Source organism: Colletes gigas, unplaced genomic scaffold, assembly GCF_013123115.1.
Source record: "Colletes gigas isolate AHSC1104 unplaced genomic scaffold, ASM1312311v1 Colletes_gigas_Sc00033, whole genome shotgun sequence".
Taxonomy (NCBI): domain Eukaryota; kingdom Metazoa; phylum Arthropoda; class Insecta; order Hymenoptera; family Colletidae; genus Colletes; species Colletes gigas.
In genome coordinates, this window is record NW_025106662.1 from 554,855 (window position 1) to 580,193 (window position 25,339).

Sequence of the window (25,339 nt, forward strand, 5' to 3'; positions counted from 1 at the left end):
TTGTTAATAATCTAAAGAAATGTTTTTCTTCTGAATCTTTTTTAAAAAAGATTCGTCACATTGTTCTACTATAATTTTTAACCAACAGCAAAGAATCTTTATCTCGATAGATGTGCAAATCATTTCAATATGTCTCGATCGAAGTTCGTTGTTTACATCTTCATGTTATACAATTACGTTTCTTTGAATTTTTCTTTCAAATTATAAAAATCTTACAAAATTTTAGTAGTACCATGCCCCACAGAGTGTTTCCACTGAAAAATGATATGAACTTTTATATTTTTGATTTTCGATCGTGGCTCGAATTCAAATGTATCCAATATTTGCAATGAAACTAGCAACAATATTTATTTATTTCCCCGGAATAAAACAACCTGTGGGAATTATTTTTACTTATTCTTGGCTGGAACGGAGAAACGCGTTTCGTTTTCCAATTTCCTGAATTTCTACGATGGAAATCGGATGGAAGGGGTGAGGCTCGGTTCGACAATCCGTTTACCCCGTGGATCGATAGTCTCGATCGTAAGATTTAGCGGAATAGCTCTCGCCGGTGTTTCTCGATAAGTAAAATGTGTTTATGCTATCTAGATTCGACAGTTTCTATTCTGTGGGAGACTGATTAGGGAAAAGAGGAGGACGCAACGAGTGTGTGTTATTACGCGTTGCAAACAGCAGGCCCGTGTAACGATACACCGAGGTGCATTATGTTCGCGGTTCCTAGTTCGAGGACACTCGAGACCAGGTGCAGGTTGAAGGTTTTGAAAGAGGCCCTGTAGCCTTGTACAACGAGGCCTCTGTTGCAATTGCACCGGGGCTGCAATGTAGGTCGGCCCTCTTAATAGAGCAAAGAGACAGACAAGAGGAAAAGTAGGTGGGACCAAGTAAGATTAATTAAAGCGATGCTTAATCCGTTTCCGAGTTCTTGCAAGAATTTCGATCAAATTTCTCTTTCTGCCTTCCTCTCATCGACAACGCTACCGATCTAGTTTTATAAACAGTAAATAACAGGCCCTTATCGCCGACTATCAAATTTCCAAGCCGCCTCGCGACGATACAGAAATCATCTCGAGTAACTCCATACGTGTTTAGAGTTTCCTTTCCTGTTTGGTCATGGGTTCTACGAACTCGAGATGTTTAATATACGAGGTGTGGCTATTAAATGACGGGACTGACGCTGTAAAACATTTTATTCTGATTTCATACATATTTACTTATTGTTCGAAACAGTGCTGGAAGTCTCCTTCTGTCAGCTTCTTCAGGACGCGTGCCGCTTTTCTTTCAACGGACTCAAATATTGTTCCTTTTAATGCAGATTTTACCTCAGAAAACAGATAGAAGTCGCACGGCGCAAGATCCGGTGAATAAGGCGGATGGTCTGACACTGGAATGCTGTACTTGACTAGCAAACCTCTTGACAAACAATGCGGAATGAGCCGGCGCCATTGTCTTGGTGGAGAACCCATAATTTTTCCTTACACAATTCGGCTCGTTTTTTCCTTATTCTTTCACGGAGTTCAGCAAGAACGTGAAGGTAGTAATGTTGATTAATAGTTTGACCTTCAGGAACCCAGTGAAGGTACACAATCCCATGAATATCGAAAAAAACAATCATTGCTTTGAATTTTGATTTACTTGTTCAAGCTTTGTTAGCTCTCGGTGAATTTGGGTTCTTCCAGTGCATGGATTGGCGCTTCGTTTCAGGATCATACGAGTATCCGTTTCCTAAGGTAAAAATCTGCATTAAAAGGAACAAGATTTGAGTCCGTTGAAGCTGTGAAAGCACGCGTCCTGAAGGAGCTGACAGAAGAAGACTTTCAGCACTGTTTCGAACAATGGAAGATTCGCATGGAGCATTGTAGGGATAAAGGAGGAGTGTGTATTGAAGGTGATAATATGTATGAAATCAAAATAAAATGTTTTGCAGCGTCAGTCCCGTTATTTAATAGCCACACATCGTACAAAGATAAGATACAGTGGGGGACAAAAGTATTCGTACACTTCGAATATAGAAATAAAAGCAACAATATTTTCTATATTATTAATTATATTCAAACATATGTTGCTGTATATCATACATAACACTTATAACAACAAATGAGTAAAAAAATAAAGGCAATAATATCATTTAGTAACTTAATATGGACTGAAATTCACACGACGGTCAGAATTCGCTGGGACAAAAGTATTCATACATTATCATTTATGTTGATAAATACGATAGTTACGATGAAATCAGGACATCCCGATTAATGTTAATATTACATTAGTAGATTTCACGTTGGTCTGGGTTAGTACTAGTCCTGACGGGTAAACGTTAATATCAGATATTTGCAATATGGGGAGGAAAAGTAGTGAAACAACGTTAGAAGAAAGAAACCTTGTTATTCGGTTATACCAAGAAGGGAAATCATATAAAAATATATCAGAAATATTAAAAAGAAGTCGATCCACCATACAAAGTATAATAAATAAATATAAAAAAGAAGGAACATTACGGAATGAAGAAAGAACTGGTAGACCCCGAAAACTAGGTACTAGAGAAGAGCGTAAAATTGTTCGAATTATTAATCAAAATCCAAATACCAGTGCATCGGAAATTGCATCAAACCTTCAGCAATATATACACAAGGAAGTACATCCGAAAACTGTACGAGGAGAGCTGCATCGGGCAGGATACAACAGCAGAGTTGCGAGGAGGAAACCCCTTATTAGTAAAGTAAATAAAAAAAAGAGATTAGAATTTGCAAAAGAATATATAAACGCTAGTGACGACTTCTGGAAGAATATAATATTTTCCGACGACTCAAAATTTAATATTTTTGAGTTGGATGCTAATAAAAAAGTGTGGCGGAGAACTAATACGGAATTGGATCCCAAAAATATGCAACCGACGACGAAATACGAAGGTGGACGTGTGATGTTGTGGGGATGTATTGCTGCTTCTGGGGTCGGTAAATTAGTGATAATAGATAGGATAATGGATAAACATTTATATTTAAACATTTTAAATGAAAATTTACAAGTATTGGCAGATCATTTTACTTTCAGCAAGACTGCGACCCGAAACATACAGCGTATATAGTGCGTCAGTGGTTGTTATATAATACTCCCCACATGTTAATAACTCCTCCACAATCGCCTGATTTAAATCCCATCGAGCACGTATGAGCGAAACTTGAAAAAAATATACGAAAACACGATATAACAAGTAAAGAACACCTGAAAGAAATATTAAAAAAAGAATGGTATAATATAGAACTAGACTGCGTAAAAAATTTAGTGTTGTCAATGCCTAATAGATTACAAGAAGTAATTCGCCAGAAGGGCTACCCTACAAAATATTAATTTAAAAAATTAAATGTATGAATACTTTTGTCCTAGCGATTTCTGACCGTCGTGTGAATTTCAATCCATATTAAGTTACTAAATGATGTTATTGCCTTTATTTTTTACTCATTTGTTGTTATAAGTGTTATGTATGATATACAGCAACATATGTTTGAATATAATTAATAATATAGAAAATATTGTTGCTTTTATTTCTATATTCCAAGAGTATGAATACTTTTGTCCCCCACTGTATATGGCTCGTTGCCCGGATCGATTCAAGAAAAAATATAATTGTGCTTTATTATTCTTGATGAATTATTGGTTAAATAAGTTCTCCAATACCGTACGAACTAGCATACATGAAATTTAATCAAGTTTATTAAAGATTTCATAATTTTTTTAGTAAGTAGTAAGTAGTAAGTAGTTGAGGAGGTGTATGAAAGACAGTGTAGCTTCTAGCATAAAATAAAGTAAACATTGAAATATTGAAATAGTTAATTCTATAATTATAATTATATTAGGTGAACAAATGAATAATCCAAATCATCTTAAGAAGTTATAAAATCAAGTTTAAAGTCAACAGATTTTCTCGCTCTTTTGCCGTCATATAGTGTTGACATATTGTTGAAGTCCGGGTTGGAGAAATTATACGCGGGTGAAATATGAATACATATATGTATATTTGAGGCAACACTGGCGGACATTAAAACGAGCCGCCTGACAGTCCGACAGTCAAGAATGTAATGCCCCTTCTTGCCTACTTTCTAAATCTTATATACTAAAACCGAAGAAAGGAAAAAGGGGCATGGTATGACGAACCTAGGTGAACTTTACCCTTGTTGACAAAATGAGCAAGAGCTTGTCATCTAGGCGACTAAGAGGCGATGAGCCAGAATATACATTGATAAGGAGGTTGGTCATCCAACAATATAGCTAGTTAAAACAAAAGGTAGTTTGACGAAAGGCCCAACATAACCTTCAAAAGTATTCAATTCAGTAGAGTCGAAAATGGCAACAGATAAGGTGCAAATCCGACATTGCATTCTTTACGAATTCCAACAATGGACAATTACTGCAAGAGCATGCGAATCGATTTGTTCCTTTCTCGGTGAAGGTGTTGTATCGTATGATGTGTGGGCATTTTGGTTTAAGCGGTTTAAAAGCGGTGATTTGAGTCTAATCGACAAACAACGCCCTAGAGGCCCTTGGAAGTGCGACAACGATGATTTGGAACAATTGCTCGCTGAAAATGCGGCACAAACGCAAAAAGAACTTGCAGAATAGTTAGGAGCAACCCAGAAAACGATTTCCTATTTGCCTATGTGAGATGGAAAAGATCCAGAAAGAAGGAAAATGGGTTCCGCATGAACTCACTGCAACCAACAAAAATCAAAGAGTGGCAGCGAGTCTTTCTCATCTCAATAAGCAGCGTCGAAAGTCTTTCTTGTGGAAAATCGTTATGGGCGATGAGAAGTGGATACTCCATGTCAATCCGAAACGCAGAAAGTCATGGGTAAATCCCGGCGAAGCATCATCATCGGTTGCAAAATCCAATCGCTTCGGAAAGAAGGTTCTTTTCTGCATTTGGTGGGATATCGAGGGCGTGGTTTATTATGAGTTGTTGGAACCGGATGAAACAGTTACTGCGGACTGCTATCAACGTCAATTAATCTGCTTGAGTCAAGCATTGGAACGAAAACGTTCGTATACTGGCAAAGAAGAACGTCCAGTGAAATTGTTGCATGACAACGCTAGACCACATATTGCTTGAGTCTTGGCTAGAACGTCTTGTAGCACCCGGCGTATTCACCAGACATTGCTCCATCTGATTATCACCTGTTCCGGTCGATGCAACACGCCTTATCCGATGTGCACTTCCAATCAGTGGATGAGATCCGAAAATGGCTTGACGACTTTATCGGGTCCAAAAACGTAAAATTTTTCCGGGATGGAATTCATCAGTTGCCTGAAAGATGGCTTAAAGTTATAAAAAGTAACGGCGAATACCTTGATGGAACAATTCAATTTATTTTCTTTTAAAATAAGCATTGAATGTGGCTGAAAAAATTGGATTCATTTGTACAACTAATAAATTCTTCAAGAAAATAGGAACGATAGAAAAATCAATGGTAAATAGCATAAATAAAATTTAAGCAAGTTCATTGAAGATTTCATAATTTTTTTAGATAGTAGCAAGAATTGAGGAGTTGTATGAGAGACAATGTACCTTCTAGCATAAAATAAAGTATATATTGAAATATTGAAATAATTCATTCTATAATTATAAATTCTCCAAGAAATTAGAAACAATAGAAAAATCAGTGGTAGAAGACTTCTCGTTCTTGGAAGAATTATAATTAACTATACGTAATAAAGAAAGCAATGATTCCTAGGTAAATATTAAAATATTTAATTCTATAACTCATAAGTATAAATTCTCCAAGAAAATAGAAACAGTAGAAAAATCAATGGTAGAAGACTTCTCGTTCTTGGAAGAATTATAATTAATTATACGTAATGAAGAAAGCAAAGATTTCTACATCAGTGGATCGAGCGATAATTGGATTCAAAGGGATAGAAGTTCTCAAGGGCGAACCTCGTATTACCAAAGTCTTAGTATTCGGAGTGTTCGGCCAACCCTGAGAAAAATTTTAATGGGAGGTTCTATTGGCCAAAATAAGACGAAAATCAAGAATGCCAATTTGTTGATCGAGACTTCGTTAAAAAGTTATTAACGTTTAAAGTTCCGCCTGTAAAACGGCAATCTGCGAACAGCTGCGTAGGTACACGCGATAGTAGTCCTCACTAAAAAAACTGTAAGACTGTCGATGAGTCAGTAACTAGAATTTCTCGTGCTGAGTGAGAACCACTATCGCATGCACGCGGCTGTACGCAGATTGCCGTTCTACAGGCGGAACTTTAAATATTAATAACTTTTTAGCGAAGTCTAAATCAAGAAATTGACATTCTTGATTTTCGTCTTATTTTGACCGCCAGAATCTCCCATTAAAATTTTTCCCAGGGGTGGCCGAACACCCTGAATACCGTGATTATAAGAAACTGTTTTTACCGTGACGGGAACAAAAAGGATCTTTGAGAGAAATCGGCGGTCGTAAGGGACAAGTGGCGTTCCTTGTTGAGAATCGGCATTTCGTTTCTATCGCCCGACACCGGAGGAGATAAAGTCGATATCTTTTACCAGGGAACGCAGACGAGCGGAACGATTTTTATATTAATTGCTTTCTGGTCGCGTTGCAAATGCTCGGGGAGGGATAAGCGACGACCGTTTCGCCGTATACGCGGTATATAAGCTACCGGGAGAGCATTTTCTGTTTCTGACGGGTCACGCGGCAATGATAATAAATCATTCGGTGGAAGAGAGATGTCTACGAAAACCCCCACGAAGTACAAGATACGACGCAGGGGAAGGAAGAGCCGGAATTTATCGCGTCCCAGCATCGTCCTCGGAAAGTCAAATGATGTAGACTCGCGCGTGTGTGTACCTTTCGTACAAGAGTTATGTGCACCGAAAATCCTCGGATATTTTCAATCTTTGACCGTGAAAATTTACTTCGCTACTTGGAAGAAACAGACCCCGGACGATTCGTTCTCGCATCAATATTTCCCAGGTGGCAAATTGCACTAAGAAAATTGCTCATCACCAGTTTATTACAGTTTTTCCTACGAATTTTACAGCATCAGTGGCACAACCAGAGAGGGGGTCATTTCACATGAAAAAACAAATCAAAATTAAAGAGTAAAATTTTTTCATTCGAGGCCTCATTGTTGAAAAAATTAACTTTGAATATTCACCGAGTACATGATACGGATTTTTATTATGTTTTCTGAACCTCAAGCATGTATCACAATTTTATTTATTGTCTCGGTATCTTATTATCTTCGGTTTTGGAAAACCATGGTCTCCAGATTTGATGCTGCTTGATTTTTATTTATGGGGTCGTGTTAAAACAAAAGTGTATAAGAAAAATATTTTAAGCCTTCCTCCATTAAAAACGAAAATCATTTGGCATTTGAAGAATTAAAGATACAGAATAAACTAGAATGTGTTCGTACAAATCTAATTCAGAAAATACAGTTCTATGTGTAGTGCAAATGCAAAAATTTTATTTTTTATATTTGATTTGTTTTTTTTTTCACGTAAAATCACTCTCTTCCCGTTTGTGGTACAAATCTGTTTTTTCTTTAAATGAAATTAAATGATACACGTTACGAGTGATTGAATTGAATTCTCTCGATCTTCGAACGCGTTTATCTTGGTGACGGTGTTCACGTGTCTTATTTTCTTCCAAAAGTTCGGGTCTGCCGTGTCAAGAACGACGAACGGAAATCATTTTCCGCCCTTAGAATGGGGGATGCTTTCACGGAAATCGTTTCTTCGGTCGGTAAAGCGATAACGGTGCCAGGCATTAAGGATCCCTCGGTGCTTCGGACGGCCTTGAAATTTCGATCGTCGTTTTCCATCTCTGGAAAAATGAACGATTTACAGGCGGATGCTGTTTATTTAATCCATCGAGTCATTATCGAGCCACGAACGGCGGGGTCGAGATCAACGCGAGACCTTTTTCGAACCCCGATAAATCTACGGAACAAATAAAACGCACAAGGTGCAGAATTCACGAATCTACGATTTAAATTCTGTTCGAATCGAGACTGAGTCTTTAAAACGTATTTCAAACATTTTTTATATTTTTCTCACTTATCGTTAGAGTTTTTGTTTAATATTAGAATGATTAAAATGGTCAAAATGACCCATTCGTAGTTTCTAATAGAAAATTGTAAAAAAGTAACTCAACTGGATTTTTCAAAATTTACTGTAGTTTTTTTTTATAAGAAAATGAATAAACATTTATTTCCATTGCATTACACGTTTCTTCAAGTATGTATCGTATTAATTTCTTTGGTACAAATAAATACACAATAATTATTGCTAGTTCTATCGTTCACAGTTAAAAGAATACCAAAAAAACGACGTGATTATTAGTCAAACTCTCACGGAATACTGCGAAGTAACGTACTCGCGAAGATACTAAAGATTTTAATAAATATCATTTGGAATTTGATTCATTTCGGTGTCCAGGGAATCGTATACGCTTGTGATATGATGATTATTTGCCACAAAGAATTGATATCACCCATCAGTAACCAGAATGAAAATCGACACGACCCCAATTCCCTTCTCCGTTCTTCCGCGACGCCCTCCTCCCTTTTATTCCATACTCAGCACAATAATTCCATTGTTTCTGGCAATTAAGCGACAGGAGACACGAGTCGAAGAGTCTGGGGAGGGGTGGTAGGGTAGGACACCGCCGAGGACCTTGTGCAAAGTAGTTTCGTGTCCAGGACACGGGATCGCGTCTCTCGATCGAGACACATGATTGGCCGCTATTGTGCCACACGGCGATCTCCATGATTCTAAACAAAGGAGCTGTCGGTCGGTTGGCTGTCATGGTGCCCCATTGTCTTCCGGTTTGTTTGCATTATCCAACGCGAGAATATACCGGTCGAAAGTTTCGAAACGGCCAAATTTGTTTTTGAAAAAATTTTCTCTCCCCGATGTATGGTTTTTCTTCTTCTAATTAATTCAAGGTTGTACTCCTTTTTAATACGTAAAATTATTTCCTAAGGATAAATCTTAACGGTGTGTTCTACCGTGGAACGCGTATTTTTAGATTCATACTACTTTATAAGAAAATGTGATACGCTAAAAAAAAATGCTGGCTAATAATTATGTAAACATACCGAATCAGAGTTGAAATTTTTTTTCAATTAAATAAACAATTTTTATAACCCAGTTTTACCGCATATCAGTCGTATGATCAATAGAAACTGCTGAAACTTCCTTGGGTATATAGCGTCAAAGTAAATGTAAAAATAAATATAGAAGACAGCCTAAATAACAGTAGTTTGTATATTCATTGGATAGGGAATGAAATGCCCTTTAAAATGAGTGGTCGAACAAGTCGATAGCTTTATTAGTCCCCGAGATAGAAGGGTCCGAAGCGTTTGTTTACGTTCATTGACGCGAGGTCACAGACCGCGCGTATAAATAGTAAACAGTGCGTAGTAAATTGTTGGAAATACTACGACTTCCTGGTCACGACTGTCTCAGCTCACGCGCGAGAGAGAGGCCCGACGCGACCCGTCAGACGGAGCCAGATAGTCAAATTAAAAAAATTACTCCTTTACATAAATTACGATATCTCGAAAACGGAAAGTCGGATCGGCAAAAACCAAAAACTATTTCAAAGAGGAAGCTTTGCAGCTGCCAACGGTGGCTCAAACATGGATAAAGCACTAGTAGTTTCAGAATTACACGCGTCTAAAGTCTTTAGAATTTTTAATACGCGTTAAATAGGCGATTGCACGTAAAACGAACCGAGACGTAGAGGAATTTTAAAAATTACGTTTTTCTTTACACGACATCTCCCAACTGGAAAGTCTGATCGACAAAAGCCAAAAGCTATTTTAAAGGGGAGGCCTTGCCAATCCCATTAACAAAGGAATATCGTGTTTCATTCAAATGTATGACTGCTTCCGAACTTTCAGACGGTTTAGTATTTTTGCTCTTTATAGCATTATTTACCTCATAAATACCGAATAGTCTTTCTCCAACGTTATCTACGCAATGAACAGCTCTGTTTTCTTTCCAGAATGTTTCCCCACGTCTTGGATGATAAAACGTACAAATGATATCTCCCTTCATGGTTTCGAGGACCCTCGAATAAGCTCCTTTCCTTCCGACGACTTGTTAGAAAAATAATCCATAGGCTTGAAAAAGGTCAACCCCTCGTGGGGCAAAGGAGAAAATCGATACGATATCGTGTCTCGTATCTCGTCTCTTTTTCTGGTATTATCTGTCATAAGACAGGACACGGTATCGATCCTGGTTGCCATTCAAATCTCGATGGCCCTTAATCCTTTATATCCTTTGCCCTTTATCGAATCAAGCGTTCAACATTTTCCTATTAATTTTGAAATATTTCTTTTCTCTTTGTTACTCTGAAGATATAATACCTTTTTCATTGGCAATTTTTGTGATTTCTCGTCGCGAGAATTTCGAAAAATTCGATACAAGGTCAACTAACATCGCGGTATAAATATTGCGAAAATTTTTTTCAATTCGTTGTTTCATTCCGTGAAAAAAAGTAAGTGAAAAATTACGCGATAGAACCTTTTCATATAACGCTTCGCTCTCAAAAACAATAACACGAAACATTTGTCGGGCACGCGCATACCTGCAGTTGACAGCTTTAATATTGGATAAAAAGGTTCCGTATTCGAGGCTACACGATATAACCTGTTTAACAATTTCAACAATTTCTTTTCATTTCTCAAGCTAAAATTGTTTCTTTACCTAAATATTCGATTTGCACGATTTATATCGCGGGGGAAAAAATTAATATTTGCTTTATAAAAGAAATATTTGCTTCCGTCAAAATGAATTTGAAAATTAAATTTTCCAATCACAACGTAGGAACTATATTACTCGAAACGACAAATGTTTAAACTGTCCCGTCGTTGAAAGCTCTTCCGTGAACGTTGATGGCATAATTCAATGATTCTGTCGATACCCGTGACACGTCGGAGCTACGATCAAAGAAACGAGGATTCCTGATCGAATTTCTTCGCCATTACGGCGATCGACGATTGCCTCGTTAAGTTAATGGACACATTAAATGTTAATGCGATCGTCAGAAATAATTTTCGAATAATTGTATTGCGACTCCATCACGACGGCACTCTATTAATTAATTCCGAATTTTAATCTGGCTAACACGAATTTATCGCTTAAATCTTAAATTCATATTTTAAAACGTTCTATTCCCAAGTGGTGGATCGCGATATTAATTCCTAATAATGGTAATTAAAAACAATAGCAGCACTTTCCCTCTTACGTGTTCGTACAAATATGCAAAATTTCTATATTGAACGAGTCTTTAAATCATGTAATTAATTTTGAAAAAAAAAGTGTATAAAAGTTACTAATACTAAATTGTCTTGCTGATCGAGATCAAAGCAGTGTAAATAATTGCGTTGGATATTTATTTGTTAAATAAACACGGCAGAGTTTCTGTTGTGATTATGTTTGGTTCATTTTAAACAACCCATTATTATTTCAACACATTTATTTCTATTTTAACAATGAACGTACATAGGTATTTCTACACGTGTTCCCTCACAACGCCATTACACACTACCGGGCGCTCTGCCACGGGATTCCCCCTCATATCACCGTTCCAACGCTACCAATTACAGTCAGTAAAAATAACTAGACAGTTTCGACCTAAATATGTATTTAATTAATGTAGTTTTACAAAACGAAAATGCTGTTCTTTGACGGTTTTCTGCTAACTGAGCTTGAGTCTAAAAGGGACGGGGTGCAATAAACGAGCATCCTCCTCAGATAGTACTGACTTTTGCAAGGGAGGGCACTGCACCAATGGATACAAATTTTCATTAAAAACACACGCATGCTATGCTTATTCTCGACAAATTGTTTAAGAAAAAATTAGATTCGGCGTTTCTGGTTTGTAGTGGATGTCGCGAACTCGAAAGCGCTAATATTTTTCGGGAAAAGAAATTGGAAAATCAACGAACGGAGGGTCTGGGGAAAAAACCGGGGCAACGAGGTTGCCTCCGCAAAACGGGTTCCCGGTAAATTTGAAAGGTGGCAAGGATGGGAAAAAAGTTGGAGCATCGTTCAGAGCAAAGTGGAGAGGTAGGTGGTTCGTTTCACGAGACGCGAAAGAACCTTACACCGGTCGTCTCGTTCCCGCAAACATTCCCTCGCTTCCTTTCTGGCCGTCGACACGACGTCCAAAGTGCGATCTTAAATATTAACCCGGCAAGGTAATCTCTGTTGGTAATTTAGGTCAGTGTCTTCTAATTTCTTTCCCTCGCGGTTCTTTCAATCAGCGAATTCTTCTCGCGAGCTTCCACACCGAAACAATGGACGCCAGAGAATCATCCAAGACGCAAGAAAACCAGAGAATTCGAGCTCTAACCCCCGTGAACCAGAATTCAATTTTAACTGTTCGGACGTTCGACTCGACATCGTATTTGTTTTAATTTCAAACGATCGCTTCGTTAGACCCTTTGGTAAAAATCAATTTTTTCTTTTTTTTTTTGAAGGAGGAAAATACAGTTTTCTTTTATTTTACTCGTAGTGTGATGTATGAGACTTTTTTGTTTGCTAGTAATACTAGAACTACCGACAATTATAGTATATTTATTTGTACCGACGAAATTAGAACGATGGAAATTGAGTGTTTATTCTCTCATAGAAAATTCGAGTAAATTTTGTTCAAGTTCTGTTAGCAACTACGAACGGGTCATTTTGACTGCTTTGGTAGTTCTAGCGTGGAATTTATATTTTAGAGATTTACAAACAGCAACAAGTAAGAAAAGAAAAATTAATGTTAACTTTGAAAGAAGTGTTACAGACTACGCATATAATTTCTAGTTTAAGAACCGTTCCTTCAATTAGAAATTTTTATACTAATTCTGGTCGCTTCAATTCAGAATTGAACGAAGAATCGATTCTTCTTGCAAGAATCGAACGTTCCTAGTGAGTTTCAAGACCCGGTAAACGAAGTAAATGAAAAGCAATTTTGATCACTTACCAAATATTCCATGAATAACGACGGCAAACACCACATTAAGCCACCGTTTACATATTTACGATGTACAAACAACCGAATTGTCCTGCACAACTGTGTTTATCGTCCTGTTTACTATTCCTTTTTTTATCGTTGCTAATGAAAAGAACATGTATTATTTACACGAAACAGCGAATTAATAAATTTCTTATGGCTTTAATTCGACGATTTATTTGAACGCACCGACGAATTTACCCGTCTGCAAATCAGTAGTTATTAGCAAGTGTTGTAACTAAATTTTAAATAACGCGAACGGATTTTACGTTAATTATTGTTTCGAACTGTTACATAAATAAGCAATTTCTATTGAAATTTTTTGACATCGGTCTGGAAATATTCCAAGGAAAGAAGAAAAAAAGTTATGCTTTTGAAACCGTATTATTGCACCGAATAGTAAATAGTAAATTGAATTTGACTTTCATGATTCGTGAACGTTCTGTGTCCACAGAGTGTACTATATTTTTTTTCTCTTTATTGTGTAACTTAGTCTATAGATTTCTCTTCCAATAGCAATACACATTACGTGGGTGAAGACACACCAATACGATCAGCAAAACCACACATTTACTAGTAATTGGGCTTAGTGATCTCCTTCTTCATCGATTAATACACCATTCGAAGCCTAACAACCGTTTTCCTAGTTAATACGCTGTAGAAGATCGACTTACCAAAACATCGAATAAACTTGTTAAACACTAATTTCCAACAAAGTATAATAAATCGCTACGAAATCACTGTTGCTTATTATACAAACTGTCTCAGGTTTTAATAGTATAACTTTGTTGGTGTACTATTTATAAAAAAAAGAAATAATAATAAATGCATAAACTTAGATCGTTGGAAGCTTTATTAAAAAGTTAAGACAAACATGTGAAATAAGAAGAAAACGGTAGAGAACCAAGTACCAAACTTTATGTAGAATAATAAATTCCATTAACGACCGTTGTTAATTTTCAATTGTCAAAAACGATGCAAATTTTGATATATTAATTACATTTAGAATTATTAGTAACAATTTATATGAACTTTACAAATTCCAGATTGTCGAATGTAGTAAATTAACAAATTTCATAAGTTCATAATAAACATATACGATAAGTATAAAACTATACAGTATGAAACTATAAGACTGGTCACAGTTCCGGTTTTAATAACAATTAGTTCCAATTTAATTTGATTATTATAACCATAACTCAGGCAAGAAGAATAACAACGAACGACTACAATCGCAATTATTATTAATAAAGCATAAATCATTATTCAAATTTCATGTTGCTTGTTGCTAATGGTAAATAAGATGCCTCGTTACTGAATTTGTTTTGGAAATCACCGCGACATTCTAAGAAAAAGTTTATCTATTTCCTAAGTTCGCCACCAGATGGCCGTTCGAACCAGCTGTCGTTGCTAATAGTTCCACGCGAGTTTAAATTCAGAATACAATATTAACTTCGCTGAACTCAATGTGTTTCCAATGTTTTTTTCCCACTGTTATTTTTAATAACAATCCCTCCAAATGCTATTTAGACGAAACAATAAATAGCACAATTTTAGGTAATACAATATTGGGACTTAATGATTGACCATGTCAAAGGCACGTGTTTACAATTACGTTTCCAAAATAAGTATACCTATGGCCACTAATTTTCTACTTATACCATGAAAAACAACGGTTCCCGATAGCAAATTATCTATTAAATAATTCATAACGATCGATCTACATATTTAGTAGTGTTCTAGTAAAAATGTTGAACGTTTCGAGGACGTTATGAAAATTGTTACGGTCGCCGTTGTAGCAATTTTCTTCGTCTCTTTGCATCGATCGAGATGCCGTTTGCAGATGCATCTAACGAGCCTAATCATTTCACTCGGTTATTTTATTGACAGAGCTTGATTAACTCTCTTCTCCTCGTCGCCGAGAGGGGCTTAAATTCTCGAGGACTATCATCCCGCTCAACGTCCTGACGAAATTACCACGAAATTTTCGTGCGACATACCGTGCGGGCGAGCCTGGTCGTTAAGGCGTGCAATTAAAGCGAACGATGGCTCGCTCAACCCTCGCGCGTGCTAATTAGAACCTTTAAATACTAACGAACCTCATATTACTTATCTCCTTGCTCGATTACTGTGCCCATGGAACGTGCTGCGAATTCAGTCGTCGACGATCCGACAGCCTTGACCCTCGTCGTTCAACTTTCGCTTCCATTTTCCTTTCGAGATGCACAAGTTCAAACTGTTCACGTTTCGGAAGATGTTGGAAAACTGTTCGAACGAACGTTCGTTACGATCGAACGAAACGTGGTTTCAGAGGGCGCCACGAGACTCTGCGAGACGTGATCGGTATCGCAGATTTACCGACGATAGTTAAGCGACCTCTGTGAAACTACAGTATCGACCGACTCCCATTTCTCACCGGATATAACCGGATATGCATACTGATTGCTTCCGGAATAACTAACGCGTGCCGAAAACAGATGTAGATTGTTCAGAACGGGAACAATATTGATAAAAAAAGAGCAAAATAGTAGAATTTCGAATATTAGAAATTAGTTTATTTTTAAGAAAAATTCTCCACTATGGGAAGATACCAATATAGCTTCTTTTGACATGTTTGCATACAGATAACCGTGGAAATAATTTTTAGTTATCGTATGATTAATGTAATTTTATTGATGAAAACTGATTCAAATTTTAAACTTCGACAATTTTGATAGAAATAGTGTTGAACAGAGATCGTTCCTAATTAATGGGGAAACTCTATTTAAAAGAAACGATCACGAATTGAAAATGCTATAGTTGGCGTATCGTTGATGAAATTCTCGTGGCAGGCGAATGCGGACAGCGATAAGCGTACAATTGCAAACGAATCTTTACTATCGTGACCTCTCTTTTTATCGGATTTTCCCTCTTTTCTCCATTAAAGCGTTTGGTCGTCGGAAAAGTTCGTAGCCTTGACCTCCCTCGTGTCCCGCGGACACTAACGGTTCCAAGATAATTAAATTAATTGCGCCCGAGTTGTTCCCCTTCAATTAAATTTGTCTATCCTCCCTTTTGTCGCCTAATCGGATAGTACGATTCGTTCGCGTTATCGCGTGCCAGTTTTAATTATCGCCGACTGCAAATATATCATACAAAGCTGTTTGCGCTGAAATTAACGCGCCGGAAGATATTTTCTTCGTGCTTTGAAAACCATTAATAGGATTCACTTGAATAACTTTAGAGCCGGCTCGCTGAAGCATCGAAAATATTTTAAGAATTGTTATACAATAAAATTGCTGGCAGCTGGGAAACTAGGCGTTAAATTTACTAATATTAAAATATTTTCACAAATAATATGCTCAAGTTCTATAAATCTAGCGTTCAATGATCGTTGCATGGATCTCGATCGCTATAGGAGTTGTCAGTCCCGTTTTCTCGAGTATTTTACTGTTTATTATTCTCGGATGTATACTAGTCTGAATCATGACAATGACAGAGGGTTGAAATGACTCATGGTCTAGTTTAGGAACGCGCGGAGCCCGGCTGTCCAAGAACCCCAGTTTACGATGCTTAGGATCTAATAAAGTTGCGTCTGACGTTCTCGAGATCCATAACTGCTTCATTTGTGTGACAACGAACGCTAATTGTAAGTTATGTCACCGTATACTGGGGTGTATCTTTCAAAAAAAAGTATTGGGTTGGCCAAAATAGTATGTGCAAATTTTGGCGATACTTGCCAAACAAATCTACAAATTTTAAAAGCACATGGTTAACCAATAGCTAACGTTTAATCACAAAATAATAACATAAACGTTTGAAGATTAGATTTCTTTTATAATTTTGACATAATTTTACAAATGAAATAAGAAAGGAAACTGTAAAAATTTATGTAAATTGACTTCAATGACAAAATGAAATTGAACTTTATTTTGTTGAAATTGATTTGTCACTACACCTTAAACAGTATTAACCATAACTATTATTTTTCGACAAAATTTAGTTCAAATCTTTTTGATGATTTGGAGGAGGGGGGATGATCCATGCAGAATGTTCACAAATTATAAGTTTGTGCGTTCAAAATTTATATCCTATGCAAACTATAATTAATTATACGTCTAACGTTTAAATTTTATTTTTTGGAACGTTACGAATCTAAAAATTAATAGGGCAAGTGGAAATAATTTCCGGTAGGTGGAAATGTTCGATCGATATTTAAGATCTGTAGGATCTAACTGGAAGAAAATTCTCATAGATTTTAAATTATTAGAATATTCTATTATCCGAATACTCTATCGTCTGAACGTTTCGTTGTTCAAAACGATATAAACTTGCTACACCGCGCTATAATCCGTTTCGAGTTTCGTTTGGATATTCCTAGCGACGTACCAAGCGATCGTTAAAGCCTGACTGACTACGAATCTTTGCCAAGAACCCAAGAAAATCCACGGAGCCCGTCTATCGTCCAATGGCGTCCAGTCTCCGGGTCAACTAACAAGTTGTAAGCTTTTTTCTGGATTCACGTCGGGCACAAAGGACAGAAGAGTTGGCAGTTTTTGCTCGCCTCGCGAATCAGCGGGATTTTCACGGTTGCAGGGGGACGCAAAATGGTGAAACGGTTCCAACTGCCAAGCAAAGGGACGCGGGATCCGCCGTTTGGATCGCGACCAACAATGTCAATGGCGTTTCCGTTGCAGTTAACGCTGCGTTCGCAAAGAATTTTATCCGGTTTCATAGTGGCTCGATCTCCACGCAGGGACCGGCAATTAGAAGGCCAGACGCCCTGTTTCTTGAACAAGTAACTGCAACGCGCAGCCGTGTATCATTATCCTGGAACGGTTTCCGCTGACGCAACGGTTTTACGTCCCCGACCGTCGCCTCTTTTCGTCAACTAACGCTGACGGGGATGGATATTAACGCTAGACCTACCAAACTAGTCGAAACGACTCGTTTTCAATTTTAATTTAAAAATCAGTACGATTAATCGCTTCCCAAGACATTTCTGTACATTATTGATATGATACCTCAATAAAATTCGTTTACTGCAAATAAAAGTAAATTATGTTGAACTTACTGTCATTTCTAAAATATTAAGTTGGTGCATATGAAATGTCGGTTTTTCTTTACATATGAACGTTTGTCTCCCTGTTTTTGTTATGCTTTTGTTTTTGGCATAACCTCGTTTATAGTTGTACTGTCCATTGCCAGAGTCACATTTCAACAAAGAAGATTTTCTCAAAAGTGTTTCCTTTTGTTATTTGTTTTGAATTTTATACCGATATGAATTCTACCGATATTCGTGTAATTTTTTTATATGAATATAAACTTGGTAATAATGCTGTAAAAATTGCACGCAATATAAACCAGGCGTTTGGGGTGAATACTGTTAACGATCGAAAAGTGCAGCGTTGGTTTGACAAATTTCGGTCTGGTGATTTTTTCCTACAAAATGAGCCGCGTGGAAGACCCAAAACATCTGTGAAAAATGATGCTCTGAAAACATTGGTGGAAACGAATCCAACTGTACCTACAAGGGAACTTGCTACCAGAATGAAAGTTGACCATACAGCAATATTGCGACATCTTTCTGAAATTGGCAAAGTGAATAAAATAAATAAGTGGATACCGCACGAACTAACCGAGCGAAATAAGCTGAATCGGTTGAACGTATTGTCATCATTACTAACCCGATTTCATCGAGTGCCATTTTTCGATCGGATTATTACTTGCGATGAAAAATGGGTTCTTTACGACAACAGGAAAAGGTGTGCTCGGTGGCTTGATAGGGATGAGGCTTGTGCTCATACTCCAAAGCCATCACTTCATCCACGGAAAATTTTAATAACAGTTTGGTGGAATGTGACTGGAGTAATTCACTACCCATTCCTTCGAACTGGGGAGACAGTTACAGCCGAAAAGTACTGCCAGTACATTGATGAAATGCATGAAAAATTGAAAATTATACGCCCATCACTTGTTAATCGGCATGGCCCAATACTTCTCCACGACAACGCTCGGCCGCATATGTTGCACAAAACAATTGTGAAATTAAATGAATTAAAATTTTGCAGCGCCCAGCTTATTCACCGGATCTTTCGCCAACCGACTTTCATTTTTTTAAACATTTAGAACAGTTTCTACGGGATAAACAGTATGAAAATGAAAACAGCCTGAAAAATTCCATATCATAGTTTATTGATTCTAAAGATCAGAATTTCTTTAAGACAGGCATCTATGCATTAAATTCTCGTTGGGAAAAGTGTATTGAAGCAAATGGGGCATATTTTAATTAAATAAACAGCTTTTCAAAAAAGATATGTAGTTTTGTATATTCACTTAAAAATCCGACATTTCATACGCACCAACCTAATATAAAGGCATATTAATTACGAATAAACACTCGGATGAATTAATAAAAGTAACAATTCTAATACGAAAAATACGCGATTTATGCGTTTCTTATAAATCTATAATATAATAGATTTTATTTTATTACCCAAACTGGAGGCCCTAATTACGAATGGGAATAAATTCTATTTTAATGACAACAAATTCAATTTGACCAATTGCCAAAATTCCTATCCATAACAGAGATAAATAAGAAGTAAATATAGTAAAATGACTCTATTTATATTATAATATTTACCTCCAGGTGAGATTCCGATGTGGCCACTGTTGTCCTTGGACCGTATAACGCTTGTGCCTCATCCTCGTATACCTGGGATCCGGTTGGTCCGGAAGTCCGCATCGCCGCAGCTTCATCAATTTCGATGTGGCCTCGTCGATTTTGCCAGTTACAGGAATACCACCAAATTTCTAACGACAGAAACCATACGAAACAATTAAACGAAGGACAACGCTTGTAACGTTACGCGAGTTACTGTAGCTTTTTCAGCTCAACCATTCGAGTACCAAAATGGCGCTGCTTTACTATTTCGCGTAAAAACTTTTGAGGTTATAGCACAAATCTTAAAGATCTTACAATTATTAGCAAATTCCTACAACAATGTGATATTTCTATTTAGTAATTTAATATGTTTTATAGTTTAGGTAGTAATATTTTGTGTAATGTCAATCTCGTATTGAATATACAGGGTGCCTCACCCGATTTTGACATCTTCATTTTCTCGCTATTGTTACTCGTAACAAAAAATGTTTCAGCGGAGGCTTGAATGGTATCGAGTGGAGCATATTCTGATGTTATTAGTTTTTTCGTGAGTGGACGCGTAAAAGTCATATAAAGGTCAACTTTGTTTTTTTAAATGAAACGAGGTATTTTTTAATACATCGATCGATTCAGCTGGACAATCGTTATAAAAAAGTACTAATTATGTAACTTCGAAAAATTAGTAGTTCAGGAGATATTTCAATTTAAATAATTCTAAAACACCATTACTGTTGTACTAAGACATTAACGTTTATTTAGTAGTTACTATCCAAATAAAAACTAACTATTCTTATAATGAAATAGCTTTTTTTATAGCATAAGGCTATTTCATAAAAATTTTATTGTATTTCATTTTAAGATATCACTATAGTCAATTTTTACTATCCAATTAAAAATTACATACATCTATTAGTAATTTTCATTGGATATATGAAAATTATTCTTATTATTAAATAACTTCTTTTTATACCATAAGTCTATTTCATATGAATTTCATTGTATTTCATTTTAAGATATCACTATAGTCAATTTTCACTATCCAATTAAAAACTAACTATTCTTATAATGAAATAGCTTTTTTTATAGCATAAGGCTATTTCATAAAAATTTTATTGTATTTCATTTTAAGATATCACTATAGTCAATTTTTACTATCCAATTAAAAATTACATACATCTATTAGTAATTTTCATTGGATATATGAAAATTATTCTTATTATTAAATAACTTCTTTTTATACCATAAGTCTATTTCATATGAATTTCATTGTATTTCATTTTAAGATATCACTATAGTCAATTTTCACTATCCAATTAAAAACTAACTATTCTTGTTATTAAATAACTTTTTTTATATAGCTTAAGTAATGAGATGTGATGTAAATGGTCGTTACGTTGAACTATTCCTGTAAATAAACGCTAACGTCTTAGTACAACAGTAATGGTGTTTTACAATTATTTAAATTGAAATATCTCCTAAACTACTAATTTTTCGACGTTACACAGTTAGTACTTTTTTATAACGATTGTCCAGCTGAATCGATCGATGTATTAAAAAATACCTCGTTCCATTTAAAAAAACAAAGTTGACCTTTATATAACTTTTACGCGTCCACTCACGAAAAAACTAATAACATCAGAATATGCTCCACTCGATACCATTCAAGCCTCCGCTGAAACATTTTTTGTTACGAGTAACAATAGCGAGAAAATGAAGATGTCAAAATCGGGTGAGACACCCTGTAGTATATTTGTTCAATCTAGTATCAAGTTCATTGTACCTGTTTTTTAACAATACTCGTTATGACGTAAAGATGCAATTTCTTATCATTGGCATAATTTTATCATCGATAACAAACTAGTCTGTTTAGAAAATAATGTATCTTTAACTAGTTTTAAAAACCGTTACCTGTACCTTTATTTCACTATATTCCTGTGAATGGATCAATGAGCTCAGCTTGTGAGTTTGCGATTTTCAATAAATACAATACAAGTTATTGTAAAATCACGTTAGAGATATCTTATTACAATCAAAGTCTCCTATAACAGTATGTACTGTGCAGATATTGAAAACTAATAAAGAGGAATTCCCATATTTGCCTTACCAAATTTTTAAATACTTTGTATCCAACCCCAAAGATTGAAAACTTAACAAACGACGATGGTCCTATTTATTCGATAAAAAAAATTCGACGGAACATAGAATTCTTTAGAAACGAGGTACATTTTGTCTGCAAACTTATTAAAATATACAATAATTTTGTTCTTTCTCAGAAGCTGTTACTTTCGATCTCCTATCAAATATAAAGGAATAGAGTGTTTTATTGATGCTTGCAAACTTTCTAAGGGTAGTGTACATTACGCAAGAGTCAGAAAGACAGAAGTTGCATAAGTTTAGAGAAAGAAAAGGCCCGAGCAACCCGTCGCTAGTAGGTACAAGTTTCGCGGGCTATGGATTCCAGTGGACGCTCCGAGGGAAAACTTGCACCTTAAAAACGTGCTGCCATCGACTGGCACCAAGTCTTTGAACCCGTGAAAAAGTTTCCCAAAGTTCAACAGGACGCGATAATTCGTTTGCAATTCCAGAACTCCTCTTTTCAATCGGGAAAAGAGCGGCGAAACTTTCCGCGAGACACCTTTGATGCGCGGTGCGACCAACTTTTTTCTCGACAACAAAAAGCCATTAACTTTCCGACCTTACGGGACCTCGTATTCCCCTTTCTTTTACAGAAAACCACCCAAATATTGGGTTGGCCAAATATTTCGTGCGAATTTATCCTTATCTTCAGCCACTGTGAAACGCAACTAACTTCGGTTCAAATCATAAAAGCACATAATTACTCGACAGTTAACATTTAATTGTATATTGTCACGAAATAGTTTGAGGATTGGTTTTTTTTATAATTCTGGCATAATTTTACTTTTTGGAAGAATTTCACCTGATTATAAATACCAAATTTTTATATTTTTATACACGGTTATACATTTTAATAAATACAAAGATAATTTATTTACAAGTTAATTAACATTCATATGTGTCAATTTCATTATTCAAATCTTATTTATCTGTTATCAAGATGAAAAAATCGCACGGTTATTAGGAATCGAACTTCGATCAACTTACAATTAGTAAGTCTCTTACTTTACTATTACCCCATAGTAATAATTAAATGTTGATAGATTAAAATTATATTTTGAGATAATAATGAATCGTTAATAATTAAAAAGTTAGTGAGTTTACCTCTATAATGTTTTTAAATCGGATAACAAATGAGCAAAATTATTTTTTTCCGATTTATCGCGTTCAAGCTTTTAACAGACTGTATAATTGTCCGCGTCTTGGAAAACTATTCAGAGACGCGAAAGTCTGGAGTCTGGTGAAAGAATTTAGAGGAAACCGTGATAGTTTGATGGCAATTTGTCGGAACCCCGGAGGAAATATTGATTTCGTCGAAAGTCTACGGACGTTTGCTCTTAACGAGCTCCATTTTCATGTAAATCCTCACCAGACGAGCGACGCTCGCGTCGCTTTTTCCCAATTGCGCGTTTGCTCTCGTTTTCCTCCGTTCCCGTTTTTTTCTGGCCGCTAAAGTTAGATTGTCCCCATTGGATCGATCGATAGGATCATCTGAACGAAATGGAAACTCGACGAGAGAACGACATTAAAACGCTTCCGGTAACATAATCTCCGCATTGGAAATGATCCTACAATCTTTTAACGTGATCAAAATTTTTACGTTCCGCAGCTGACCGGGTTACAAGTTTTCCCTGAACGGTCTCCGAAAATACTCTGGTTGCGACCGAAAATCGAACGAAACTCCAAACTTTTACCAGGAAAAGTTATTCAACAAACTTTCTGACTTTTAAATTATTTCTTTTCTGGCCTCAAATTAACTTTGCACATTTACACTTTTGCGTAAAAGATCAATTATTGCATTAATAAAAGGAGGATCTTACATTTATTAAGAAACATCAATAATTTTCAGATAAAATAAAAATTTCTACGTATGACATTATTTAAGAAATTTGAAACAAGATAAATATAGACGAATAAGTACATTTACAGTTAAGTCGACTCTTGTTTGGATCATATTTAATTTGTAATTGTCTTCAAATTGATCGAAATATTTACTGAAATTGTACGGAATATAAAAACAATTGTATATTTCGACAAAGAGTTCGAATCTCTGGGATTGATAATTATTAAACTGCTTTGTAAAGGGTTGTTTCAACCCCTAAATATAATAATTCATATCGTCAAGTATTTTTTATATTTTTAAGAATTAAAATTTCCCGATAAACGCATAAACATCCGCAGTCCAATAATAATTAATTATCAACGAGTAATACAAAGTGCTCGTATCGAGCCTAATTTTCGTGTCGCTACAATTTCCATTTATCGAGGGAGAAATCGCCAAGAAACGACTCGAAAATGGAGGAGCCTGAAATGGAAATAGGATCGTGTCGCGAGTTCCGGTATTCCATTCACACTTTCGACGACTTAGTAATTTATTGCATGCACATTTAATTTACAACGGTTGGGAGAGTCGGTTGCCTCGTATTCGATACACGTACCGATGGCGACCTTTCCGAGTACGACATCCTCGAAACATTTCACTCACCTGTAAATGTTTAATAGCGCTCCTGAGTTGGTCGTCCGTCCTAAGGTTTCCGGTTTCCAAATCCGACTGGGGCAGGTATCCAAATTTCATCAAATAATTTTGCTGCAACGGAAAAATAAAACGCTCGGTTAGTTCAATTCCGACCCAATTTCGCAAGAAAATATTTAAAGTTACAGTCTGGAAACTGACTCGAAGCAGAGTACTTGTACGAATAAAATTTCTATTCGCCGTTATCGAGATACGTAAAAGCGTATTTTTGAATCTTGCCTTGCACCGTTTAAAATTCGTCGAAACTCGACGACGATCGAGTCGCGTCGCAACGATAGATTCAAAAAGGCTTTTCGTTTGGTAAATAAAATTTGAAAAACGGTAAAATTATATCCAGGCGACCGACCGCGATATTCCCTGGCGATTCGAGCTGCACTTTTGGCTGGCTTTTGCTATGCGGATACAAATCCAGCTGAAAGCACCTCGAATAGCTCTGCGGAACTCGCTGCCAGCATTCAGTCTGCAATAGGCCACATCCAGCGACACAAGCAGGAAGTCTATCGCTACAGGGACTTCCCTTCTCCGCATAATACACGTTTTTCGTTTCATTTTGCCGAAATTTAGTTCCCAAAGCCCTCTCCTGTCGATAGACTACAAGAAAGTCGATTGTTTCAAGAATTTAAGTGATGTCCCACATCAGCTTTCGGGAGATCGTTCGCATGCAAATCGAATACACGAACAAAACGAAGTTTAAAATAAAATCATTGACAATGAAACATATTGGGTTGACCACAAAGTATGTGCAGATTTTGGCAACATTTGTCTTCAGACACTCTGAAATGCAACTTCAAATGAAATCTTAAAATCACGTGGTTAATAAAGAGCTAACCTTTGACCGTAAATAGTAAGAAGAAACTTTGAAGATTAGATTTGTTTTATAATTTTAACATAATTTTAAAAATTAAATATAAAAGGAAACTACAAGGTGCAAATCTGTAATTTATGTAAAATGTATGGAGAGAATGTAATCAAAGAATATTTCTTGAATAAAGATATTGCATATTATAAAATAATTACTGG

At 36.2% G+C, this 25,339-nt stretch overlaps 1 protein-coding gene across 2 annotated transcripts in view; it reads right to left on the reverse strand.

Moving 5' to 3' along the window:
• LOC122402161 (matrix metalloproteinase-2) overlaps positions 1-25,339 on the reverse strand; it is a 159,264-nt gene that overhangs the window by 98,721 nt on the left and 35,204 nt on the right. The window contains exons 2-3 of one of the 2 annotated variants that reach the window (XM_043404752.1): positions 24,272-24,373; positions 19,630-19,799 (exon numbers count right to left, since the gene is read on the reverse strand). In XM_043404752.1, coding sequence (XP_043260687.1) covers positions 19,630-19,799; positions 24,272-24,373 — 272 coding nt within the window. Of the gene's footprint in view, positions 1-15,103; positions 15,228-19,629; positions 19,800-24,271; positions 24,374-25,339 lie in introns of those variants that run through there. The other variant, XM_043404753.1, reaches the window with a different exon arrangement.